This window comes from Chroicocephalus ridibundus, chromosome 2, assembly GCF_963924245.1.
Source record: "Chroicocephalus ridibundus chromosome 2, bChrRid1.1, whole genome shotgun sequence".
In the NCBI taxonomy this organism is placed as follows: Eukaryota; Metazoa; Chordata; class Aves; order Charadriiformes; family Laridae; genus Chroicocephalus; species Chroicocephalus ridibundus.
In genome coordinates, this window is record NC_086285.1 from 102,261,875 (window position 1) to 102,289,693 (window position 27,819).

Genomic DNA, 27,819 nt, shown 5'->3' on the forward strand with positions numbered 1-27,819 from the left:
AGTCCCTAGATGTGTAATTGGGGCAACGTTCTCCAAGGAAATAATATGATGTAAAATTTCTACTGAAGAGATCGCTGAGTGCAGAGTGGGAAAACTTAGTCACAGTTCTTTGAAACCCTCCATGATACAAGAGAATTTTGCCTTTTCCCTTTCATTGCTAGTCAACATTTGTTTGCAGGGATCACAGGGGTTTCTTTAATCGGTCTAATCTATTATTTTGTATTTTATGTTAATGCAAATAAATGAAACGGCTTGGATTAGGGGATGATATTAATAAAAATACCGAGAAATCTCTGGAAACCTTTTGACTCTCAAAAAACCAGTTTCATTTAAATAAAAATGAAGCACCACAGCAGCAAAATAAAAATCATTAAGTAAAGTGATGTTATAAATAATGCCGCTGAAAGATTTTCTTGACAAGTAAATGTATGGACACATTCACAGTACAAGGGCTTATAAATAGCTCTTCTGGCATTTCATCATCTTTCAATCACACTAACTTACAGCGTGTATGCTTAATGCTCTCTGGGATTGTACAAGAGACAGATGGGGAGCTAGAAAGTAGGTTTGTTTTAAAGATATTGCGGTGTGGCTATCACTGTGAATGTATTACCAGACCTTATTGCTTTGGGGTAGTCGGAATTACAGTGGTTATCTCTAACATGTTTTCTTTTTTTTTCTCTCTTTCTTTCTTTGCTCCCATCCACTTGTAAAGTTAGACCTGATTTCTGTATTTGTAGCAAGCTGAGTAATGTAAAATAATTCCATTAATATCCTTGAAGCCCCAAAATGTGTTAGCGCTTTTTTCCTTGGCTTATAGGGTACATCTTTTTTATGTTTTAGGAAAAAAAAAATGAAAAAAAAAGTGACCAGATAAAAAACAGGCATGTATATGTTGGTATTACAGCAAATGCAATTTCATTGTCTGATGATTTCTAGCTAGCCAACCATTACACTACTACTGTCCCATATGTATGCTATGCTAAAATACCACTTTGAATGAAGATTTTTTAGGCATTACAATGTAAACAGGATTTCTTCTGAACTGTTGGAAGAGTTTGATTTTTGAAGTTCTGGTGAAGCCAGATAATGCCTAAGTCTACTCCACCAGACTGAGGTGTGGGGTGGAGCAGAATTTCAGTATAGCAAGAAAATGAATGAAGCAGAAAATACCCTGTAATCACCCTGGATAACCTAAAGATACCCTTTACTTCGCGTCACAGGGACAGGGTGGGTGTATTCAGATCTACGTGAGAAACCTTGCATCCTCAAACATTTCATACCGTAGCTCTGTGCCAGTTCTCCTCTGGAGGACACCACCAAGGAGCCACTCCTGTTGAGGGGTTGGGAAGAAGGGTCGCGCTGGGCCCAAAGCTGACGGATGTCCCGCACGGTTCCCTCCTGAGCGTAAGCAATGGGGTTGTAGTTTAAAGTAATACAGCTATCCTGCATTGCCGCAGTACTCACCCATCACCACTGTGGAACCATTGGAAACTTCAAGAGCAATCCTTAGCCTCATTCATTACTGTATTTGAAGTGGGTTGAATCTTCTCTGTTACAAACTAATGAAGTTAAGGTTTCTCGAACTTTCACACAACACAGAGACAATTTTTTGTTGTTGTTTTGGATCAATTTGAAATGCCAGTAATTTATTTTTAATCTCTACCATTAACATAAATAAATACTGTTTTAAAAGTCAGTCACAATCTAAAAATCACACATTTTCATTTTAAATAACTTTGCAGGAGGACATCGTAAAAAATTGCAAAACGGATTTTAAATGTCATTGTAAGTCATTAAATTTATTGAAATTGATCCTTTTCCAAACAAAAAGAAAGATTCAAGTAGAGAAAATTTTCTTCAACATTTTTCCCAGTGAATTTCTAATTAAAATTTAGAAATAGAATTAGAATTCTAGAAATTCCTAATTCTAATTTCTAATTGGAAATTTACTGTAGAAAACTGCTTCTATCTCTGGAGCAATAAAAACTGGAATGAGAATTTTTATATTGATCACAGTTATCAGAAAGAAAGATGTTTTTTCTGACTCAGAGAAGTAAGGCAAAACAGGCTGAATTCCTCTCAGATTTCCTAGGCCATTTGCTTAACCTTCGTATGACTCCTCCTCCTCATCTACAGAAATGAGGCAACAGCTCCCTTTCCGATATTGTCATGAGCATTAATCCATTGTTCTGGTACGAAGTAAATCCACAGATTAGGGGCTGAAGCAGTTGTAACTATTCCACGAAATAAAACTTTGTCTTCCACCGCAGATTATGTAAAAAAATTTAAAAACTAACATTTCTAAATTTTTCATCCTTACGAGAAGTTTTTGTTTTCAGATGGGAACTGATATAGCATGCTATCTTGCTGCGGTTACGTATTCATAGTCATAAATTGTAAATGTTTTTACGAGTATAAATAACATTATTTAAACAATTTAAAAAAAAAATCTAAATTCGAGTCTAAATAATTTCCTCCTTGGGGCCTGCATGAGAGGGCATCAAGCATGCACACTGGATGCAATGAACGTTGTGGTTGCTCAGAATCTTGTCCTTATCTTCTCCTGAGGTGAGAAGCCTTATGCTTCTCATTTCTCTTGCAGGAGTCACAGAGTGGCCAGTTATTTAGTTGAAAGCCTGCTTTTATTAACAAAATCTTGCATTCCTGCACTGGAAAACAGCCCTCACTATATGTAATAGTACTATGCTCACCTGTTAAAAGCTGATTTTCTGTTCCATGACTCCAAATCAAAGAAAAATACATGAAGAAGTCGTCTTTAAATCAGTTACTGTCCTGGATCATTAGACTATTACAGAAATGTCTAAACTTCTCAATTAATCTTGAAGAGAAATAAAATTGGTCACTGGACTGCAAGAAACCAGTAACAGTTTTGTACTCAGTTGAGCTACATTACAATGTGATTTGTAATGTATCTGAACCCAAGCTCAGATATGAACGAAGACAAACAAGCCTTTATTCTAGGTTGCCTGCCACATTTTTAATTGGAAGACATTCCAAGTGAGCTACCCCAGCTTAGTACTACATTTGCTATTTTGCATTCATGGGAGGTATGACTACGCAAAGTAAAAAATACATGAAACAAAAGGGATCCATTTCCTGGTAAATTTTGTTTTCATATCAGAGTTGTTTTTCTCTAAAAATACCCTCAGATTATTAAGTAATTGAAAAGTAGGCAGCCTCTGCCCCTTCTCTTTCTCTCTTCATCAGTAATTGAGAGCCTGGCTACAACACACTGCATATGAAAACTTTAAATCCTTTTGTGGAACACCTTTCCATACAAATATGCAGTTTAGCACAGAGGAGGGCCTGTTACAACGTGCGAGTAAATTTAATTTCTTACAGAATTTATAGTATAAACTAACTATAATTGTCCTTGGGGGGGAAAAGAAGTGAATTTAAAAAGAAGCACGGATGATCTTCCAATTTAGCGAAGTCTGGATTTTCAGATAAGGAATCACATTTGGGCTCCATATGACTGTTAAACATGCCAAATTTAAAATGCCAGAGATGTCTAATTCATGCTGCAGACTAGCGATAGTATACAGTCATTAAGCCAGTTAGATGGAAGCCATTTAAAGGGAAGCTAAAACAAAGAGTGGGATGGTATATAAAGACCATTTTAACAGTGCGACAGAAGAGTATGATCCTGTATTTTCCTCTATTACGGGAACTGCACAGTTTATTTTAAACCTAGTAAACGGAAGCTGCAACTGTTTACCTTATGTTTCATATCCACCTTTGGAAAGGACTGGGGCCTAATGTCCTGATTTTCTCACTGGTGAAACCGCAGCTGCAGAAATGGCAAAATGTTGCACTGGATACCTGTAGTTTCTTAGAAAGCTTCCCGAGACTGTCTACCCGTGAGCTGCGTTACACAGCAGCGCCGCCACTCTCTACATCAGGATCATCTGCTGTACGGGCAGCGGCACCTGAAGAGGTGACCACGTAGAAGAAGTACCCCAGGAAGGTCAAGGACTTTTGGATACTCTGTGGTGGCACAGTCTGTTCTTCACAGATGTTTGCTGGATGAAATGCCTTGTGGAACATAGACCCTTCCTCCTTTTAAGACCTCTGTGGAGCTATAGAGAAGGAATGGCAATAAAGACACAAAATAAGTCAATGATACTTTATCAATCATACAAATATCTCTCCACTGCACGGGGTCTTTTCCAAAGGGATTTTGGCTAGTATAATAGCCACTAAGAAATTGTAGTTATAGATGAAAAAAAGTAGATAAGAGCTCTCTTTATGCGGATCAAATAACATCATGCCCAGAAGGCACAGCTGCCTCAGGGCGGTTTGTCCTATCTTCCCACACCTTAGCCTGAGACAAGGGAAGCTGTCCATTACGCTGCATACATTTGTTTACTCAAGTGGAGCCAGATCCTTAAAGAACTTGCACTTGAAGCACTGCCTTTCCGCTTCCCTAACACGGGCCACTCTGGAAAGCAGCTTAAATCAATGCCCTGGTTTCAGGTAAAACGGAAACAATTTTCTGTCCAGTAATTTTACTTTTCAGCTAAACCTCTTCTCACTAACTGTACTCTCTGAAATTAATGGCATGTTTTTCAGACAGTGTCAGCTTCTAGCAGAGATAAGGCGTGATGTTTATAATTAATACCAAGGAATGGTACGCGGAGAAGCTCCTGCTTATACTTGCTGTAACAACGACGGTCGGCTATTTTTGTTGTTTGCCCTGCTGGAGGGTCGGAAATGGAAAAGCACAGTGGGGTCCCACCTGCAGGGAGGAGGGGACAAGACAGGTGACCCAAAACTGACCAACAGGGCATTCCATCCCATCTGCCCTCTGCTCGGTATAAAAGCTGAGGGATCAAAGGGGTCAGTCTCTTTCTTCAAAGGCCGGCATCCGAGGAGAACTCTGTCTGTTCATCTTCCTTTGATCCTGATCCGTGTGTTCCTGAATGCAGTTCCTGAGTTCAGCTCCGATCCGTCACTGAGTCCAGTCTGGGACTTTCCCAGTGCTTGCCAGTGAAGTGATCGTCATGCTGGGAGCTCAATGAGGGTTGTATATATTGTATATACATTTTTTGTACATTATTATCTTTTCTTTTCATTATTGATATTTCATTAAAGTAGGCTAGTTTCTTTTTAACTCCTAAGTCTCTTTCTCTCCCCTCCTTCTCTCCCCGAAGGGAGAGGTTGGGCAGACCATCTGTCATTTGTTTTAGTAGCCGGTCTGGCCCAAACCATGACAACTGGGCATGTAGTTTTGTATCGCAATCTACAGAGACATGAAGAAACTAAGAGCATCATTGCTGCTCCGTTAATTTGAGGAGGTGTAGGAAGGCAGGCGGCACTCAGCAGTCTCTGTCAATGCCCCTGCAAGTCTCTCCTGCAAATTTCCCTGCTGGTTCCAGGTGGTTCTGAGCTTCACTCCTCCCTCTGGCAGTACCCGCAGTACCCACCTAAGCCATGTCTCACCTATTACGACAAGATCTGCCAGCTCACCGGCAGACTGAAAAGCAAAGAAAATGAAAAGGCAGCAAAACTACAGAAGTGACTAATAATAATCTGAACGTGCACCGAAAGGGGTTATAAACATTCTGTAGGTAATCTGTTTACTTGGATTGCTATCTAGACCTACCATATCTGAAGTAAAACAAGCATTTTACTGGAGATGATACACAACTCTTGTATGAAGTGAACGGATTAAACTGTTTATGTTCAACTGCTGAAAACACTCCAGAAATTGATGTCAATGTCAGAAACCCTATTAGGTTTCAGAAGAGGTAGGAAAGCTTCAGCCTAGTCACAAGATAGGAGGTCGTCAGGCTTTTGAGAGTGACATCTGAAGGGCATTTAGATTGTTTTCTATAAAAGGAAAGGGCAAATTTCCAGTACATATATAATCACTGGTAGCATTTATGTTGTCATCCTCTCTAAAGCAGTAACAAAGTGCACAAATGGTGGATGATTAGAGAGGTCAGTGAAGTGCTCCATTCAGCTGTAATTGTAGCGTTTTTAAAAATTCTTTTGACATCAGAAAATATCATATGTTTTTTTAACCCTGCTTTTTTCCGTGATTAGTTAATTCATGCAAAATCAGTGAAGAAACAGAATGGCAAATTAAAAGCAGTAAAAGAGGAATGCCATTTTGCAGTAGCGGTAAGCAATCAGCAAAATCAGTTCACTGTAAAATTACCGCTACCTGCCAATGCTTAACTCCACATGCAAAATTTTGTTGAAAATACTACCACCTTGCACATCTGGGAAGTGCTTTGAAACAAATGATGCTCCATGTACACTTTTGCTGATGCTGCAATCAGTATTCTCTCTTTTCCTGCTCCCCCTAGAGCACTTCACAGGAATTTCTTGTCTCACATAGAAAATCTGAACACACTGTTTTATTTAATTAACATATTTTTTAAACTATCATTGCCTTATAAAATCTGGCAATCTTTCTACTAAGGAAATGATGCGACTTCTTTCTCTCTAATCAGATTTGAAAACAAATTATGTTTTCCGTTTTGTCATTTTTCTGCCCAGGTCTCTCAGTTTTGATTAATGAATGGACATATGCTTTCCAATTTTGAAGCAAATTGGCATTAGAGAATAAACATATAGTGAAAATGAAAAGAAAATCTGCCACTGACCAAATAGGAGTTTGCATTTCGGTAATATTCTTCAAAATACAGAATAATTTTAATTACTCATAGTTGCCTAAAAGTGGTGGAATGCTTCAGTCTTAAGCGTGAGTGGAGGTTTCAATCCAGGGACAAGGGAAACAAAAGACATGCCATCATGCATCGCACCAAGTGGAGGTCTCCGTTGTCTATATCTTGTTTCACAAAAGTACAAAACTGAAATAGAGGGAGTACATGGCAGAAAGGATGTAGAACTGGGGAGATGAAGAGACAGTCCTGTGCTGACTCCCCATTGTGAAGGAAAAAAAAAAAAAAAGACGACATTAGGATGACTACAAGCTTGTTGTGATGCCACTTAATGTTTGCAGCCATTTCAATTCTTCAGCTAATGGTTGTGAACTTGCCATCAGCAACTGTTAGGGTGGAGTCACAAGCTCTCTGGGAGAGTTAATATTGCCTTCTTGGGTTTCAGTTTATTTTATTTTAGGGCACCTTTTTTTTCAAAGATCTTTATTCTCCTGCTCAGGGTTTCTACAGAATTCCAGGGTAAGAAAAGGTTTTACTTGTTAACGTCTTGCCTACTGTACGATTTGCAAAGAAAGTTGCAAATCTTTTAACTGTGCAGTGCGTAGCACAAGGTTGTTTGGGGTTTTTTTTTTTTATTCCCCCGTGTCTACCTCCTTGTTGGTTACATTATCTTTTTACAGTGTATGAGGTCAGGGGCAATACGAAAAGACTGACAGAAGAAACTGAGCTGTGGATTAATGCTGTGACCACTGAAATCCATAGAAAAATTCATACCAGCATCAGAGGCAGCAAGAATAAGCTTTAGGAAATTGTTCAGATCTCTCTAAAGTCCTTCCACATACAGTTCTTCATTTCAGTTGGTTAAAATGTGATTTTTCCTTATCTCATATAATAATCATTATACTTCTGCATGAGACATTTCACATGTGTTATTCATCAAATAGAGAAATTGCAAAGCCCACTGGGACAGCCAGGTACAGAAAGTTGTGCCTGCGCTGATCTTAGTTTAGCTGAAGTTCAGATCCAGTGTTTCAAAGTAGAATGGAAAAATATCTTTCTGTATTTCAGTGTACTCAGTATAGTAAAAGACACTGTAGGTACGCACACCTCAGAATAGCCAACAGGAGGATTCTGTGGTACCAAACTAAAACAGGATCTCTTAGAATCATATACAAGAGGCACCTTGTGTTCTTATACAGTGTACACCATTAAAAAGCAGTTGGACCATACCCTACTCTATATTCTAACTGTAGACAGTATAGTGGCTAGTACCCATTTGCTCTTTGCGTCAGCTGTGGGATTTTTTCCTGTTATAAAAAAAAAAATTTAAAAGGCGAGAGAGAATGGGAGTTGTTCTTACACGTTTCTCGTAGTCTTAATTATAACTTCTCCCTCATACAAACAGTCCCGGTAATCTGCAAGTCCTCTTGATTCTGCACTTTTATACAATCTCCTTTTCAAAATAAATGGAAAGCTGCAAAGCCTTCAGCGGTATTAAATTTTGCATAGACGTTCACTTGCTCTAAAGGAGTTTTTTTCCCAGATTTTTGATGATTTATACACTCTTCTAAACCACTGATGTAGTTTCCATAGTAAATGGTCTTTGATTTAGCTCGTGGTTATCAATGAAAAAACACCCGAAACACAGCGATGTTTCATACATTTTTTATCAGCCATTTGCCAGTGACAAAAGAACCGCAGGTGAAAGGAGGGGTGACTTTAAGCACATTCATTTTCGTGCCTCTGCATTCAAGCTGTTTGCCTTGTAGAAAAATTAGATGTCCTAAAGCTGATAAATGTGACTGACGCTGTTAAAGACAGAGTGACTTCAGACATTTTCTTCCTGGTTTGCAGTAGAGGTGACCTCACCTGGTGGTAGCTATCATGCAGTTGTTTCCTCAGATCTTTGCTTTTCACTGTGTTCCTTTGCAGGTTCATGGGTCTGTGGCCGTCATGAGTTACTTTAAAGTTGTCCAGTCTGTAGTCTACACATCCTCGGTCTACTGAGAATAGACTTAAATACCTCAGAGGTGCGAATACAAATGAAATCTGACTGCAAATATTTCACCTTTTGTTTTTGCAGCCGGACCCTGCGGGCAGAGATATCTCCATCCGACCGATCTTGGAGCACTGCGAAAACACTCACATGACAATTTGGCTTGGGATTGTCTACGCTTATAAAGGGCTGCTGATGGTAAGCATAGCTTGTTCTGCACAACACTGCCTTCGAGCTGCTATTTACTGATAGGCATGAACTGAATTATATTTGCTTTCCTGATGCCTGGGAGTGAGTTAAAACCTCCTTGAGTACAGCCGTTTGTTATAATTGGATCAGTTCTAAAGTTCGTTAGGTGGTAATATGGAGATATATGCGTACGTAAAATAAATAAGACATTAATAGCACTTAAACTGAATACTAAGATATACTGCAGACCAAGAAATGCAATAGTGAAAAGATGGGTCTATGAATGAGACAACTTTGTAAATAAAGAAGCCAAATCATCTGAATTCCTTTAGGTTCTCCAAAAAGGTGCGACTAGGTTATTCTAGATGTTTGCCTCTGACATGCAAACGTCCTTTAGGAACAGTCGCAGGAGACGCAAGATGAATTTGAAGCCTGAATCAAAATAACCCTTTTGTCACCGAGGTCCATCTCCACAAAAAGATTCAGTTACTAAAATAGACCTCAGGAACCAGGAATCCTGAACCTTGATAGTTTAAAAAAAAAAAAACCAAACCCAACAACAACAAAAAAACCCCACATGTAAAAGTGACTATTAGTGATTAAAAGCTCGTAAGCCTCAAGGTTTTAAAAACGTGTGATTTTGACAGCACTGACCAGCTGAACACCTATCTTGAGCTGAGCCCCATCTGGATCCTAAACCTAGATAAACATTAGCTTACACTGCCCGAAGGGCTCAATCTGTTCTGTGTGTTTGTAGCACGCCTGTGTGTCAGGACACCCGTGAGAGACTGGGTCAGCTGCTTCCACTCGGCGTGGTTGGTGCTGCTGCCCTCAGGGGAGCCAGGGAGAGGGAGCTGCTGGTGCCTGGAGTCCTCGTTTTCTCTCTCCACGGCGAATGATCGCTCTGCTGGGCTGCAGAGCCCTGCTGCTTTTCACGCTGCTTTTTTTTCAGGCTGAAAAATCTTTAAATACACAAAGTTCAACAGGAAGGGAGGAGAGGGGTTTTTTTTGTTTGGGTTTTTTTTTTTTTTTTAATTCTAAGTAATCAGTAGCTTTGTGGTCATCCTGGTCTGCTGGGGAGTACCTTCAGGCAGAGAAGGCAGTACCAACCAAGTCTCTCCAGTTCCCAGGAGAGAGCTCTGATCCTGGAGCTGTCAAACAAAAGGAAGCCTTCCCACCTCCCTATCTTTAAAAAAAAAAAAAGGGGAAAAAAAAAAAGAAGAAAAAAACTTTAGATGTAGTCACCTATTTTTAGAAGAATGTCCAAGCAGGCTGTGAAACTAAGAGCTAGGACATACTTCATCCCCCTAAAAGCATCATGAATCGGGAGAGATTCCACATCTAAGCCTTTCTTACTGGGCAGCTCTGAGTGGCTCTGGATTCACAGTAGCCTCAGCATGTAACACAGCATTGAGGGATTGTTGTTTTGAAGGCAAGGCAACCAGAAATTAGGAGCCATGACACTGACCATCACTGGAGCCACAGTAAGATATAACTGTCCATTGGCACAGAACAGCATGTCTTATGCAAAAACACAGCACGCCACCCGGAATTGTGCCAGTGCATTGTATCTGGAGCTTCTTTGCACACCAACGAACTAGTCCAGCTCAAAACAACAGATCATTGCAAACAAAAGGGAGCAAGGGCTCCTTCAGGTTGTCAGAGCCCCTGCACTGTAGGAGGAACCGTCCGCAGGTCCCCATGTGGAGCTGGGAGCTTCTGAAATTCCTACTTATATCTCTTTCTTTGATTCTTCCTAATCTGCGCAGTGCCAATTTCTGATTTTGACTCTTTTTTAAGCCAAATCTTCCAAAGAGACACAGCTAAACCGAAAACCATAGCCTTAGTACCCATTTGCTGGCAAGGTATTTAACTTCATTGCAATATTTACATTCTATGTGGTGATGGTTTGTATCTGTTAAGTCATTTATTTCTCTTCAGGGATTAAGTTCTTAACTTTTCATCCTTTTTGTGGTATATTACTTTATTACTAGCTTGACGTATCTGTCAATAAATTCGTGGTCTTCACTTGGGAGAGTATTTTTCACTTTGCATATTTAATTTTACAAGACTTTTATTAGATTATTTGTTATAATTTGTTATCAGAGTCAGTATTTTCCATACTGTTGTTACTTTCCAATCTCCTTGCATAGAAATTTTGAACAGTTCATTTCGTGTTCTCCCAGGGAGAATTTGCCAGTGTTCCTTAAACAAGTGCTTAAGACATTTTTCTCTGTGGTTCTGTTTGAAAAGTAAACCAGTAAATATGTTTGGTTCACTTAGAGCGGAGTAAATGAAGGAATCAAATTAAAATTCCTTTAAAAATACTGAAGGGTTCAAACAAATGGTGAGGTTTTCAATTAAAAAATATGTAATTTGTTGGTAAAGAGAGAAAATAACACATACTTTAAAAATACATTCTCAGGTGATTTTCTGAGAAGTTTCTTTCACGTTTGAGTCATGGTGGACAGTAATCAAACTGCATCGGTTCTCGCTAGTCCTTTGCCCTGGATTGGTTTGTTCGCCTGTATGTCGGACTGTTTTCTACAAGATATGTGACTCAGTTTGTTTAAGTTTGCAAATGCCGTTTGGCATTAGTCACTATACTTATTTCAGGCACACAGTGTTTCATAACCATCAGTGAAATATACACTTTTTATTACTCCAGTGCCCTTTGTATTGCACAAATCCCTGCATATGAAAAAGGAAGATACTCTTCTGAATCACTTAAATAATTGCTATGGTGAGTTATATGAGGACAACAGGATCGATGCGTTTTATCTCATCACCAAAGATGTTTCTGTACGCCATACATACTTTGCCCTCAGAAGAAAAACCAGAACCTCTCATGTTACTGTATCATTTTATAAAGGTTTATCTAATAGGAAATTCTGCAGTTTGTAATAATAAGATACTTATCTGTAATTTAACATACTTTATACTAAAGAGCTAGTATTGCTAATTACAGTATAATGCAATATTTAAGGTGAAAAGGCTTAATGATTTACTCAGGCCAAAATTATTTACAGTGACCTCCTGTTGTCTCAAAATCAGAATACAAAAAAACTGGGATAACCTAAAAAGGTGCTTTTCTATTTTGGCTTGAAGATAGAAAGCAATACTGTCCATTCTGATGACTTAAATGCACTGATGCAGTGAATAGATCACTCGGGGTAGGGCAGAGCACAGAAGGGCAGGAAAGGGCAGGGAAGGCAATGCAAGGCGAGATAAGGGAAGACATTACTCACCAGAATGCACCAGTTCATTCTATATTAAAGTAAGCAAAATTCAGATTCACAATTCTTCGATTGCCTTTGAAGGGATGTGAGGAAATGCTTACTAACTGCACAAAAGCTTCTCAGTTATTGGATTGAGATTCCTCAAGACTGGTGACAGGAGAACAATAGGAAGACAACCATCCTAAAGCTTGCCTTTGTCGTTGTATTAGTCTTCTTAGCGACCCTGGCCAAGTCCCACCATACATACATATGGGACTCGGGTTTTTTCCCGTCTCGGGTTCAGCTCCTAAAAGGCTACATACAAGTTCAAGGTCTCTCTGCGTGTGCACGGTGACCATCAGTTGCAGTATGTCTAGCTTTTGATTTCTGATGATGTAGACATGGTTGAAAAGTATGTTTATTTCATATATTCCAAAGGATGATAGAAATGACACCATCTTAAACTTGCCAGTGGAGCATTATCAGTGAGTGCACTAACATCATTCTGAGGGCTCTGCGTTTTTTTTCTGATCTCGGCCAGAACAATACCAGATTAAGGATGGATTGGACTCCTCTGGGGTGATTTGCTTCTTAACCACACACGCTAGACTTGTCTACAGTTTGATTCCTCTCTTCCTGATAATGTGTTTCATTAACACTAGATTCAAGGTGTAGATATACTGGAAGTTTTATTGTGTTGCTGAGGTATTATTACAGTTACCTATTATTCAGCTACTGAGAAACAGGCTTTCAAGGCCAAGGTATAGTTTCAGTTCAGCTGTTGCTCTGCATAACAAAGCCTACTTTTACCCTGTTTTACCCCTGTTAATTGAGGGTTTTTTAAGCTGTAACTAATATTACTGACCACTTCTGATACACAGGTTTTAACATATGCTCCTTATCTAACTTTGATGAGGATGAAAACATCAATATTTCACAGTGGAGACAGGAAAAACGGATGCACACACATCATGGGACTTGGTAAAGGTTGCTAAGAATAAAAAATTTTATTCCTTCTAATGATTCATGTTCCAGTCTTCCATTTTGGTCACTGTAGTTGACATACTGCACAACACAACTCCGCAATTGATTTATGAAGCCAAATAAAGCTTTCAACTAAAATATATTTTTGGGATAATTTTCAATCTTAATTTCAAGTCTGAAAGAACCTCTCTGCTTCCTGAGGCTCTCTGAACACTGAGCTGAATATGTCTAGCCCTAACTTCCAAACCTTGAACCTTGGTGGGCCTTGCATATTAGTTATCCCTCTTTCTCTAAAATGACCTCATGCCTTTATTTCTAGGCAAGCAACCCTGAACTTGGCCAAATTTCTGTGACTTTTCTAAAAATCTTACTGCTTTATGAAAATGACACCTACTAATTGTTTGCCATTCTCCACCTTTACTTCCTCTGCATCATTTTCAGCCATGATGTTATAGCCTCCTTCCAGTCAATGTACAAAGTGGGACAGCATTAGGTTAGCAATTTTTGGAAACCTATCCTTTTTTTCAATAGCTTCTCATTAATAGTTACACATTGAGATCTGTCGCCTAGATTTCAATCGGTATAAATTTGTTGTATTGATTTGGTAATATACTATTTTTAAATAACAATACCGTGCAGTATTAAGACAAACACTATGGAGAAATTCAAGTAAGCGGCATAAATGTGATTATCTTTATTCAGTCTTGCAATCTCAATGAAAAAAATAATAGCATGTTGAATTATATCGCTATCTTTTTTTTTGTCATTTATTGCCTGAGTTCATGTATCAGCCATTTCATTAATTTGCTTAGGATAGAAATTACCATAATAGCTCTGTAATCACTGAAGATGTTCCACTTTCTCTTTTCCCATATGGCCTCTTTATATTGTAATTGGAGCTTTGCCAGAATTCCAATAAATATCAACAATTAAGGCCAGCAGTCCAGACAACTTCTAAATCAATTCCTAAAGCTCCTGCATGCAAGTTACCGGATCTCTCTGATTACAACAGCTTGTCTTGACAGGGTTTTCGAGAGCTCTCTTACAGCTGGAATAAGCTGCATTTCACTGTTTTGGCAAGACGTGAATGCATTGTTCCATCTCTATATAAATATAGGACAAAAATACTCATTAAGCTTATCATTACTATTGCATTTGTCATCTTCCAAGGAATGAATCATTATTAGGATTCCTTTTTCTCCACATACATTTTTAGAAATCCTTATGAATTCCGTTAATGCTGCTAGCCATTCGTTTTCTACTGTGTACTTAACTTCCCTTTCCACTATCTGTATTTTAGAACTTTAATTCATAATCGTTATTATGAATTTCCTCTTTTTAACCTTTGTTACATTCTGTCTAGCCTTCATCCAATTTTATTGCTTGTTTGGTTTAAATTCCACAACAACCAAAACAATTTTTAAGGTAAGGAAAGCTTCTTTAAATTTATGAAGTTTAGGGCAGATTTTTTACAGCACATACACAAACATCTTTCGGTTGCTGTTATTCCTGGTGCGAGTAGCTCCCTTCTCCAGGAGCTTCCTTGGCTTTGATGGCTAATCCATAAACGTTACTTTTCCAATGTTTTCATGGACTTAGAAGTAGATTTGCAAAAAGAAGTACCATGATTTAGAGTTTGGGCTGCCGTCAGTGCCCAGCAGCGCGGTCTTCAGTCAGCACTTGGTGCACTTGCCTTGGTGGGCAGAAGAGAGCACCTTGGCCGGGGTAGGTGGGCCTCAGTAGCCTGAAATGCCTCTTCTCTGGACCACGGCAGAGGCTGGCTGTGTGACAGGCACCAGCAAGCAAATACCCAGACAGAGTCCGGGCAGCCATTAGCATGCACAGAAGGAGAAACTTGAGCTCTAAAAGCATTCAGGCACCTACAGATGATACCGAGGGACAGCTTGACGGTCCTTGCTGGATGTAGCTTCTCACTACCACTTCGGGTGCTCGAGCCCCCCCTGTACACCTAGCCCAGGAGCTCGTATGAACAGTACAGCTGTGGTGTGTAACCCGCGCTCCTCATTTTTAACATATTTACTATATTTACTCAATAGACACTAGATAGAAAGACAATTTTTTTCGCGCTGAGGAAAGCGAAGCAGTGGAGCTGGTTGCCCAGAGAGGCTCATGAGCCTTCATCCGTGGAAGTTTTCAAGACCAGACTGAATAAAGCTGTGAGCAGCCTGGTCTGACCTGGCAGCTGAGCCTGTTCTTTGAGCAGGAGGTTGCACTAGACGATTTCTTCAAGTCCCTCCCAACTTTCTTATGATACTACATGAAAAATTGTCTATTCTTAATTAATCTCTTTATCAAATTTATAATTTTTCTGTATAGAAAAATTGAAGTCTCCAGATGATGTTAAAATTTCTAATCATTTTCTGAAAATACCTTTGATCTTTAACACATTTACTTGCATTCTTTCCTAATTTCCTTCATGATCAAAAAGAATACTCAGAAGAAGGGAGTGCCGTCTTCTCAATTACTTTGCACGATTCCAACTCATATTTATGACGGGTTTAGCACCAGCCCATCTGTCCCACCTTACCTTACCATCATTAAAGAGAAAGATAGTTAAGCTTTGTGGTGGGGCAAGGTAGTTTATAGTGGTACCAGATATTTGTTGTATCTTTAATAAAACATTGGCAGTGGTTTAGATTCCAAAACATAAGTTACCCTATGGTTTTGTGGGATAATTTTTTCCCTATTATGACCATCAGGAAACTTCAAATATATTCTTGAAATATTGCAGATATTGCAGTATTCCCTTGCATGTCTCTTGGCATTGGTTTTTATATTGCTGAAATAGATTTAAATTGTAGCACACGCTTGTTTTTATAAGAGATGTTTGATTGTTTTACAGTGCTATGATTGTCTGTGGTAATCTTACGCCAGAGACAATATGAAGCTGTTCCAAATGGATATTCACTAACAACCAATTGTGCATTTGTTTCGACTTCGTTGCTATAATGTGTTTCATGACTAAGCAGAAGTTAAGTGGAAGAAAGACAAATATAGTCTGTATAGAAAGAAGGGAAAAGATTTTATTAACCTGTTGATTTGGGAGGCTTGAGTATAGAGGGGAAGATTTTATCTGGACGCATGTTACTGTCCATAGCTTTGTGCAGCTGCTTTTCCATCTTGCCCTGGGCAGGACCATATTAAATGCCCTGCAGCGTAAAGGACTTTCCCAAGACCTTTACGAAGAAAACCCTTCTGCTGAATAGCTGAATATCATACCCTGCAATTGAAAAAATATTTAGCTATTATCCTAATGCTCAATAGAAATATTAAGCTTCCCTTTAGTACTGTCTACCCGGAGCAGCTGTGTGAAAATGAACTAAATACCCAGCTGACTCATACCTGATCAAGGGAGGGAGTCATTTTTAATATCAGATTGTACTGACTGTGAAGGTAGGAGACCTACAAGGATATATTTTGTCTTTCAGTTTGCTAACCATACTTGGTGTGCTAGTGATTTAAAAAAAAAAAAAAATCACTTTTCTGTACATCTTCCTGAAAACTGCTCAGTATGTTTTACTGCCCAATTCTCCAGTGAAAACCTGAAAATAAAAATGCCTTTTTTTTTTTTTTAAGTTTTCAAAATTCTCATTGAAAAAATCTGCACCCATTTCACTGAAATAAAAATGTGCCTACGTCGGTGATGATCTTGATGCAATGAATGAACGCGAGGAGGGAAACCCACAACTCCAGCCTCAGTTACTTCAGACTGAGAGGTGTTTACAGTCCAAAGTCCAGAACTGCCTTTGTTTTACAGGGCCGCAGCAGGTGGAATCTCCCAGTACTCTAGCTGGAAAAAAAATAAACACCCCAACCAAAACATTTAACAAATCCCCAGATGCAAGATCTTTGAAGTAAAGGTTTGCTTTTGTTCTTCCATGCAGCACAGCAGGGCTATGATCCACAAGTGAGCTCAGTAAGTGCTACTACAATACAGTAATTAGCGCAAAGCTGCAGCCTGGTCCAATACATAATCTTTCCAAAACCATACCCTCTCGTTATTGGCAAGCATGACTTCTGACAAGATTGGAGACTTTTCCTCTGGTATTCCTCATCCCTTGTCTGATATCCTCAGTATAATTCTCTTTCTTTATCTTTCTTGCTTAATACTGCCTCATAACCTATGTTCAAAGTATAAGCAGACATGACTTTGAAATGAAACATATAGACAAAATGTTTTAAGGGCAGTACAGGACACGAGGATATGAGGATAAATAATTTTCTGCCTGTCATCTGCCAGTCTATGCAATCCAATAGCAAATTAGACACTTGATTTTATTAATAAATGTTGTGGATCAGTAAGCAATCATTACTGTGTTTAGCAGTAATTCCGGTGAGCAAGATTTAAAATTAATTAGCTAGTACAGTTTTGAAAAACAGGCTTAAATGTTTTCCAATACTTCAGCTACAAGCGCTTTTATTATATTCCCAGCTATCACAATTTAGTCAGTACAAGATTTTTAAAAATCAAAATTTGCCTGTTAAACACAAATATTGTATTCTCCATAGTCCTGTTATCCCTCTAAGACTTTAATACAGAATTCTCTTGGTGACCAGAGTTCTGTCTTTAGTCACAGTGGTATAATCCCATTGCCTTCAGATACTGTTTTCCCCAAATGTATACCATGTTTGTCTCACAGCCTTTTTAGGTGCACTGACAACACAGCCTAAACACACCATATCAGCTGCTCCAAAGGTAATACTCTAAATCAGTGCAGTGTCAAATGGAAGCTGCCTACCCTCAAACGAAAGATGAAACAAACCAATCTTGCCTGAACAGCTCATACCTTCAGATAAAACCCAAAACAACATGTTATGACACTTTCTACATCAACAAAATATGTATTTAGTAGACCAAAATGGAAAAGGCTTTAAGTTAATGATAATTTCCTAGTTGTGTCTTTGGTTGAGATCCCCAAAGGGCCTTAAATTAGATGATTAGACTTGACAGTAGACTATTGTGATCCTTAACTTTTAGATAACTGCTTTCTATAGGAGAATGCGTAGCCCTGAGTTATTCAAATTCCATCTGTGATGCACAGGATCCATCAGGATCCTCAAGATAGGAATTGTAACTGCCAGCAAGGAGCTGCCTAAGCAAACTGGTATAAAATGGTGGGGACAGATGTGTCCTACCTCTTTCCAACTCTCGCACATTAGCACTGCTAAGAGCTGCCTGCCTCCATCCCTGTTTAATCAAAATTCTCAGCAGAGATCAGAACTAGCAGCCCACGCAAGTGCCCAAGTAATTAAGACAGTCAGTCTCTCATTACATAAAACCTGACAGCTCTGAGAGAAGTTTGAGAGCTCCTTCTGAAGACAGCCTCTAGTCTGGGGCCAGGGAGCACATCTCAGGCAAAATCTGGAATTGTGCCATGTTGCCCGAACACAAAGCTATGCAACGGTCGTCACCAGCATCATTGTCTTGAACAAAGATGGCTGATGCTGTATTTTGGGGGGGGGGGGGGGGGCAAGCCAGTAGACGTGCTCTGAGAAGCCTTTACCAGCTTGAGCCCTCCAGGAGCAATAGGAGGAGAGACAGCTGCGTTGCAAATCTCGGCAGGCCTTAAATATCAAATAGGCCTTAAATTGCACAGCAGTCTCAAGACTTAGGTGTCCCCCAGCATGATAAGAAGCATGATTTACACAGCTGGGGAAGATCACTGTTTAAAGTTATTTAATTTTATTTTAAGTTATTTAATTTATTTTATTACCTACCAGGAGTAGAGAGCATCTGAATTGGGATACTGAGAGTCTGTGTTTTAACTGGAGCTCATATGTTTCGTATTCAAAACTTGTCAAGAAACCACGGAAATCTGGGCCTTTCGCTAACATCTGCATTCTATTCCTCAACCAAGCCATTTTAGGGATTTTCAGGATTTTTGCAGTTGTAAAAAGGAATCTTTCATTTGTGCAGATTGGCTGAGCCTCAGGAAGGGAGAACACAAGAAGGGCAGATGGAGGGAAAGCAAAGTGTCATGTTCCTTCAGGAAGGCTCTATCTCAGACAAGAAATCTTATCAACCCACGGAGCCCTGCAGGCACCTGTACACAGGCAAACAAGGAGCATCTCTGCAATCACCACTGTCCTGGCAGCAGGCTGCAGAAAACTCTCAGCTTTTATCCATGTCTGAGTCTCAAAGATGAGCTTTGACTTTTAGAAAAGGAGAGCTCTCTTCCCGAGGCAAGGATTTTACTCAAAATGCCAATAAAAATTAAAAACAATGCTCTCAAATTTATAGTGCATCATTCTGAGGAAACCCACATGCTGCAAGAGCCTCTCACTTTCTTTAGTTATCATATAAATATCTTCCTTTCATCTGGAAGATACTTAACCATTTTCTATGCTGTTCTCAATTATAAATGAGAATGGGCCAAACCATAACCCCCACAACACTGTTCAAATGATCTTTTTCCATTATAATTGATATTTTAGATCGCTGTATAACTGCCTCGGCTATAAATTCGGCCCATTATTTGTAATAAGTGCTGGCCTCATTTAAGTATGTTGGCTGTATTCCCAGAATAATGCTTTTGGAAGGGAGTCTGTTCATACTGGGAGAAGTGGGGGAGAGTGAGGGATGACCTACAACCCTAAAAATCTCATTAATAATGAATTGTAGCAGGAGAAGAAATCTTCTCCATAGTTAATCGGGGTCTCATCCCTTTAAAAACATGACGGAGAGACATAGACACAAGGATTCCTTCTACCCCTCTAAACAGCTCAGCCCAGATCAGCCTGTTAGCTCAGGGGCTGACAAAGTGTAAATTTGCAGCGCAGCTGAGTGCAGCAAGAGTGCAGGGAATGCAGAGCAGGCAGCCGCTGAGACGGTGGAGTCTCTGGGAGGAATACGTTTGTATCCTGAAAAAAAGTATCACCAGTGTATGTCCCCTGCGCAGCCAGGTCAATACAGTGGACGATTTGCTTCTGCAGAGCCTGTAGAGGAGTCTGTGTGTTCCCTGCTCCATCTGTACACGGTGCCGGACCCAACAGCAGAGCAGCGCTGCCTGCACCCTTCCTTATTGGAAGTATCATCTTGATTACCTTAGAGGCTCTGAAAATTTATTAGAGGATGAGTTGCTTCTCTGGCACAAAGCTACCCAGCTTGATAAATGGCTTATCCACCTCAACTGCCCTACCTGGATGGGTCCGAGACCCCTCGCTGCTCCAGGTAGCTGTCAGACTTCGACCTGATACTTTTCTTCCTGTGCTTCTTCAGCTGCTGGAAAGGGCAGGGGAAGACACAAGGGACCGGGGTGAGGTGTGGGCTCTAGTCCTCCTAGAGGGGATGGGTAAAACCGAAGAGGTAGGTCTGTGACAAGGAGGCAAGGGACTGCCCTGGAGAGGACCATATCCTGCAGCAGCGTGTGGAGGGGACAGGGTGGGAACGGTGCAGAGGAAGACTTGGGTGAGGATTGCAAGGGCGACCGCTGCTGCTGTTGATGGGAAGGGCCACCCCTGCCTCCGTGTCTCGATACGGATTGCAGCAGTGACGGCAGGTTTGGCAAGTGGGTGAGCAAGAGGCTTGCTTGGACTAGGCAGCACCTCCGGCCTGCCACGCTCCATGGGCTGAGAGCAGATGCCTAATCCGCCAAAGCCTTCCAGCTGAGTCTGCTCACGAACATGTGGCAGGGTAACATATGTGCTGTAGGCAAGAGAACGAAAGAAGCTAGCAGAGCGGCTCAGCACTGGGAGGGCAGCGCTGGCAGCTCGGCAGTAAGTCCTGGACCGAAGTGAATCCCGGGCGAGTAGGTAGGTGGCTGCAGCCTGCTCGTTTCTGCGGGAGTGCAAAGGAGCTGAGTCACAGATAGTTGGGTTTGTTGCCACTGTTGCTTGAAGTAAAAACTAAGCAAACAATCCAGGAAATTTGCAGTTATTAACATCCAGTTGTTACTACAGTTGAAAGCACGAAAAAGGGCAAAACTGAGTTGGTACAGCAAACATAAATCTGTCAGTTCCCAACTCTCTTGTGCTTGACTGGCAACCGAGCAATGTTCTTCTAGCCCAGGTTATTTGCCTTTGAAATTTTTAATGTTTTTTCCCCACAAGAAAAAAGCAGAAGGTAAATTTTTACCGGGCAACTGCAATTAATCCCCAAATCGCATCATCATAGACCTCTAATTGCCTGGATTACCACATGGATTGCAGTTTTATCAAAGATAAGATTACCTCCATGACATGGCAGTGGACAAATGTGGTGGTCTGGGAGAAAGGGTACCAAGGTCAATGGGAGTGAACCTTTTTTCTTTTTCCTCCTTGTCTGTGCCTCCAGTGTGATCAGAAAAAGCTAGAAAACACAGAAACCATGTCTTGGGTCTTAGTGGTGGTCCCTGTCTCTGTCCTTCCCTTCCCTCCAGCACCACCTGCTGCCTGTCATTCTTCCCAGGGCACTATACACTCTTACCGGGCTGGGTTACTTGTTTACAACGTCTTGAGTTCATTTATGGTTTTACTGCCTTGCCAGAATTTCTCTGAGGAATGCAAGAGAAAGAAAATACTCATTTGCAGCAGTTCATGTTGTAGAAAAATCTAATTACATTTCAAGGGATGAAGATGGCTTCCGTACACTAAAGACTTTCCCCTGCTAAATTGCAAAAGCATATTGCAAGTAACAAAGGGGCTAAAACTTAAAAATACACCAAGCAAAAAAGCAAACAAAAAAATTGCCACAAGAATGTTTTATGCCAGAAATCATTAGACAACTGCAATTGAAAGGCCATTACCAACTCCCACTATAATAAAAGACATTATAATTGCAGTCTGAACAACTAGGGTGACACTTTCTACATTGTATATTTGTCTCCCATGGGACGCATCTTGGCACTGCTGTTTATTAATGTAGGTGATAATCATACAATGAATGACTGGATTGATAAGAGTATATTGAGAGCAGCTGCTAAAAATAGCTATAAGAACAATGCACGTATCTTTACTGGAATCCTTGAAAACAAACAGGAAGGACTGTCTCTAAAAATTACTGAAAGTATAAAAATCAAGATAGCCGTAGCATTTAGAGAAATTTGTTTGCATCGCAAATAATTCCAAATTTCACATTTTTCTTGTGAGAGCAGGAATCTGTCCTAGTGAGCACAACAAATCACATAGGTAATTAGATATTGTGTAAAAGGTAGGTGTATATCTTTGTATTGTAATACCACCTATATTTGTCATGTTAGGAAACATACTGGTTTTAAATTAATGCTTTTTCTGGATGTCAGCCAATTCCTCTTATGATTATAATCTTTTTTCCTTCTTTTACCATTTCAGTTATTCGGGTGTTTCCTAGCTTGGGAGACACGAAATGTCAGCATTCCTGCTTTGAATGATAGCAAGTACATCGGAATGAGTGTGTACAACGTGGGGATAATGTGCATTATCGGTGCTGCTGTTTCGTTCCTTACTCGGGACCAACCCAATGTGCAGTTCTGCATCGTTGCTTTAGTCATAATATTCTGCAGCACCATTACTCTCTGCCTTGTGTTTGTACCTAAGGTAGGTGAATTTGTTCAGCGGGGGTCTGGATTTTTTCCCTTCTCTTTTGCAATTGCAATTTAATATGTAAAAGTTCATTGCCTTTTCAAGTACGGGGGATGCGTGTGAATTCTAAACCAAGCCCATAAATAATCTCTTGTCTCTGGATCCTGAGAGGAAGAACAAAGCTTCATGAGATTTTGGAGAAAGTGGACTATGCAAAGTACAGGAGTGTGAATACACGTGTTTCTAATGCCTATATCTTTACTGAATCTGTGACTGGGGAAACAAAGGTTGTTTTCTGTAATTTCAGTGGAATAGTCTCCGTTTCCAACTTTTAGGAACTTTTTGGAAGGGGTGATAAGTGGGGACTCAGGGGAAACAGGTCCAGTTGTCTACTTCGCCATTTTTCTTACGTACCCTAAGCAAGATAACCAGGATCTCTGCCTCTATACCTACAAAACAGTAAGACCCAGGTCAACTGTGTAGAAACCTCTGAGGTATTCAAATGTGGTGGTACTATAGACTTTATCAGTACTTCAGAGGAAAACTGTATGTATGCTGCAAATGCTGACACTGAAGATATATTTATTAATGGGTATATTAGTGGGCTAAGTGAGGCACAGACCGGGAGGCATAAGATTGAATTTCGTTTTGTTCCTTTGGGCTCTGAGATGTGCTTGTTGTGTATTGTTTGAAGAACTGAGAAGACACTTACCCACAGAGGGCTGGAACTTGATCATTTCACTTGCAGAGTTAAGCTTTAGACGGGAATATGATGGATCTTAAATGAAGTGAGTTTTCAAATGAGTTGCGATAAAAAGTTTGTGACTGTAGTGATCCATGTTCAATCAATGTATTGAACAAATTATATTGAATAGGTTCTGGTGCTGAGTGTCATCCCTGGTGATGGTTCTAAACAAGAACTATATGTGTAAAAGGAACAAGCTAATAAATTTATCACAAATGAAGTTAGAGGCACGGACTATCAGTGGAAGCTGACTTCTGATCTGCAAAAAAAGTGAAGTAATTTGTTTTCCAGGACTGAATAACCAGGATGTTTTCACAAGTTCTGCAATTCACTTCTTAAATTTTAAAAAGCTATACAGGCATAAATAGTCATATTTTTATTCTGGGTTTTAGGGAAGAATCACAGCTTCATTCTAAATTAAGGGAACATTCACAAACACAGCTATGGAGAGTACTTCGAAAAACTGCAAGATTTAAGTGTGTAAGCTGTATGAAAATGCATATTAAAACTCTGATGCCAAAAATACCTCCCCAGAATGTCAGAACTCTCTTCAAAGAGAAAATATTATTAATGCTGTGACATGCTCTTCTGCCCCTTTGCTTTCATGCTCCTTTGCCCATTCTTCTTTCCTGCTGCCGCAGGCTTTGAAATGACTTTTCTGTTTCCTTTTTTAACCCCTTCATCTGCTCTTTTAAACCCCAATTACCCTGCCCTCATTTTTCCTCTCGGTTCTTTCTGCTCAAAATACAAACATGAACCGTAGCCGCCTAGCATGTAGCACTTAATCTCATTCCATGTATTGTCAGGTTTCCAAATGTTTAGCTATTTTGCATTAAAAATGGTCATTGGATAAGGTACAAAAACAAGAGGTTGAAGCAGGAGCTGGAATGCAGCACTTCCAATGCCCATGTGAGTGCTTCCACAGCTGGAGGGTCCTTCTTCTTGTGCTTGTGTATTTTGCCCTACGTTTCTTCTTGCCATGCTGTGCCATGAGCACTCTGTCCTGCAGCCTGCTCCAGCACAGGTTTCACAATGGCCTTTCTGCTCCCCGGAGAAGATTTGATCCAACACCACCCAGTTTGTACATCTAGGAAAGGTATCGGTGTGAGACAGGCACCAAATCTCGCACCCTTAACAAATACGTAGTCAGTTAGTACAATTTTGGTGACACAGGAAGATTGCTGATGAAATACTAAAGCCTGTGGCTCATCAAGTGCAGGAGATGATAATGAAGACTTGGAAGATTGCACTTTTTCATTTATTAAACTGTGGCCAGACAGATGCAAGCAGCAACGTGGGTTTGGGCCAGAACTTCTAGTTCTCTGCTATTCAGAGTGAAATACATTCCTTTTGACTAATCTTCAGCAGTCTCCTGGGCCAACAGTGCTGGAGTTCAGTTTTGCCCCACAGCCCATTTATGAATCTGAATAGGCAACTAATCAACAATGTAGGAAAACTAGGGAACGAAACATGACATTTTTCCCTTACTTCTTGCATGCTCTACTAATCTTACTTACTTACAACATGGCAATTACTATACTTCTCCAGTTAAATGTCCACCTCATCCACTGCCATTTCGTTCAGCGCCAAGTGCCTCAGAAAAACATGAGGAAAATCCCATAGTAGAGTAAGATAGATCAGGGAAAAAAAATGTTCATTGCTCTCTCCATTTAAAGGTTTCCTCAAATACAAATGTTGATATCCATTATACTGCACCCTACTTCGTGTTACCCGATCACAAAATGTCCAAACATTTTTAAATTATAGATTTCTGGGTTCAAGGGTGTCTTGTAGAAGGGCTCTGCAGAATTCAAACATACGTTATGTATATTTATCCTGTTAGAAGTTAACTGCTATGTCTAATTATTTTTTTAAGGGCCAACACATCTACAGTATTTTTCAGCATATTCATCACTTCTTTAAAAGAAGCAATCCTACTATGTATTCTCTCTTCAAGAAGTAATTTTCCTGTGTTTATCCACGTTTATCAAACTTCAATGTCCTTCTGTATTTTCTGCTCCATCTCTTTTGAGACAGAACACTATGGTCACTTCTGTTACCCACCGAGTGCACACCATCGTTGACTGCAATGGCACTAAAACATTAATTCTGATCCAGTGTCCTGTCGAGCAGCAAGGCAAAATTTGTTCTAGGGGGCCAGGATTAAAAATATTAATTTTCTGTGTTGGTAGCATTTTTTGTCTATTTGGCATTGACTCTTTGTAGATATTCAACACTGACTCTGTCGAAATCGAAACTGCACAGATGTGAGGCAGCAAGACGCAAGTTCCACTGACTTTATGGCCAGAAAAAAAGAAAAAAGCTCATCTAACCTCATCCCTTGTACAGCGTGAGCCAACAACATTGCCCATGGACTTTTCCATCTAATCCACACCATGTGAATGAATTCATTAGAGCACATGTCCTTGTGGCAAATCATCCAGTCTTTAGCTATAAACTCCCAGATGAAGATGAGTCAATTGATGGATGGCTATACTTCTATTTTATATTCAGTTTGAACTTAGACCACATCAAATTGCAGAGCTTTTATCTCATAACGCTTTTGCCTGCTAATTTAAGAAGCCTCGTAATTACCATTCTTCACCTTTAACTTCATTTTAATGCAGTTTTTGGTCTGGGAGTTAGACACACCAGTCATTACAACTAGCCTAATTAGGATCAAAGAAATGGGGGAGAGGAGAGGCAGGGGGCTCTAGGAAGACTCAGCTACAGCAGGTTACTGAGGGCCTTGAGCAGTTGGGTATTGATTATCTCCAGGGATGAATACTCTCCAACCTCTCTGAGCATCTATACCAGTGTTTGACCATGCTTGCCGTAGAAAAAGTTTTTTTTTTCTGATATTTAAATGAAATTTCCTGGTTTTTAGTCTGTGCCTCCCTTCCTTTCATTGGGTACCACTGAGAAGAGTCTGGCACCAACTTCTTTATTCTCTTCCATCACATGTTTATACACATCAATAATGTCCCCCCGATCTCTTGCATCTCAAGGTTAAACAATCATCAGCCTCTGCTTGTATCATAGAGGCTCCAATCCTTTTCAACATCTTTGTGGCCCTTCACTGGGCTTTCTTCAGTACGTCCATGTGTCTCTTGTACTGGGGAGCCCAAACCTGAACACAACACTCCAGGTGTGTTCTAACCAGGGCTGAGTAGAAAGGAAGGATCACCTCCTTTGGCCCAGGCTACTGCCGGCTTATGTTCCACTTGGTGTCCACCACAATCCCCAGTGCCTTTAGTGAAAAGCTACTTTCCAGCCAAACACGCCTCTGCCTGTTTGGGTGGGCGCTTGGGGTTTCTTTCTCCCCAAGGGCAGGACTTTGTATTTCCTTTTGCTCAGCTTCAGGAGATTCCCATTGGCCCAGATCTCCAGTCTCTTGACATCCCACTGAATGGCATCACAATCATTTGGTGTATCAACGCTTCCTCCCCTTTGAGTATCATCTGCAAACTTGCTGAGGGTGTGCTCTGTCCCACCGTCCAGTTCACTAATAAAGTTGTTAAACAGTATTGGTCCTAGGGTGAAGCCCTGAGATACAGCACTAGTGGCTGGCTTCCACAATCCTTTGAGCCTGGCAGTTCAGCCAGTTCTCAGCCAACCTCACTGGCCACTTATCTACTCAGTACCTCATCAGTTTGACTGTGAGTACATTATGGGAGGCAGTGTTGAAATCTTTGCTTAAGTCAAGAAAAAGAACTCTCTCCCCTCATCTACCAGCCCAGACACTCACTGAAGAAAGACATCAGGTTGGTGAGGCAGGATTTCCCCTTCATAAATCAACAATGACTGCTTCTAATCACCTTCTTGCTCTTAATATGTTTGGAAATGGTTCCCAGGAGGATTTGCTGCAGCCCATTCCATGGATTGAGGGGAAGGTGACGAGGCAGTATTTCCCCAGGTCCTCCTTCTCACCTCTCTTCAACACAGCTGTGACATTTTCTTTCTCCCAGTCCTCAGGAACCTCTCACAATCAGTATCACCTTCCAAAGGTAATTGAGAGTGGCCTCGCAATGACATTGGCTACCTCCCTCAGTCTTCAGGCATACAGCTCATCAGGTTGCATGAACTTGTGTTCAGTTGCTCTAGGGGCCTTAGGGCTCTGGGATTTCTGGAGGCAAGTTTTACCAGTAAAGACTAAGGTGAAGAAGGCATTTGGTACTTCAGCCTTCTCCATCACCCTTATAACCTGAAAAAAAGGCAATTTTTTGTCTTCAGGCATCATCCTGATCTGCACACTTGTAAGTACATGTCAGGGACCAAGTGCTTCAGTGTCCGATCAGCCAGATCTCTCTGTCACAAGTGAGGTCTTTATTTCATGCCACTGCAGTTGCAGAACAGTTTCACGCTCTGTACCACAAAATCCGAGTGTGATGTGCTTACAAAATGATTGCCCCTTCTCTCTTCTCCCAGCCCAACACTTTGGATTATGATGCCGTACCTATGCCCTCAGGTCAGGGAGCTCCTTCAGCTTTGTCTGTATACAAATACATATGTATGCTGCTTGGCAAGTAATCA

The 27,819-nt window shown here is 40.4% G+C and overlaps 1 protein-coding gene across 1 annotated transcript in view; it reads left to right on the forward strand.

The window, feature by feature from the left end:
• GABBR2 (gamma-aminobutyric acid type B receptor subunit 2) overlaps positions 1-27,819 on the forward strand; it is a 491,662-nt gene that overhangs the window by 441,998 nt on the left and 21,845 nt on the right. Inside the window, exons 14-15 of the mRNA XM_063326323.1 lie at positions 8,740-8,850; positions 22,332-22,556. Of these exons, the coding sequence (XP_063182393.1) occupies positions 8,740-8,850; positions 22,332-22,556 (336 nt within the window). The remainder of the gene's footprint in view (positions 1-8,739; positions 8,851-22,331; positions 22,557-27,819) is intronic.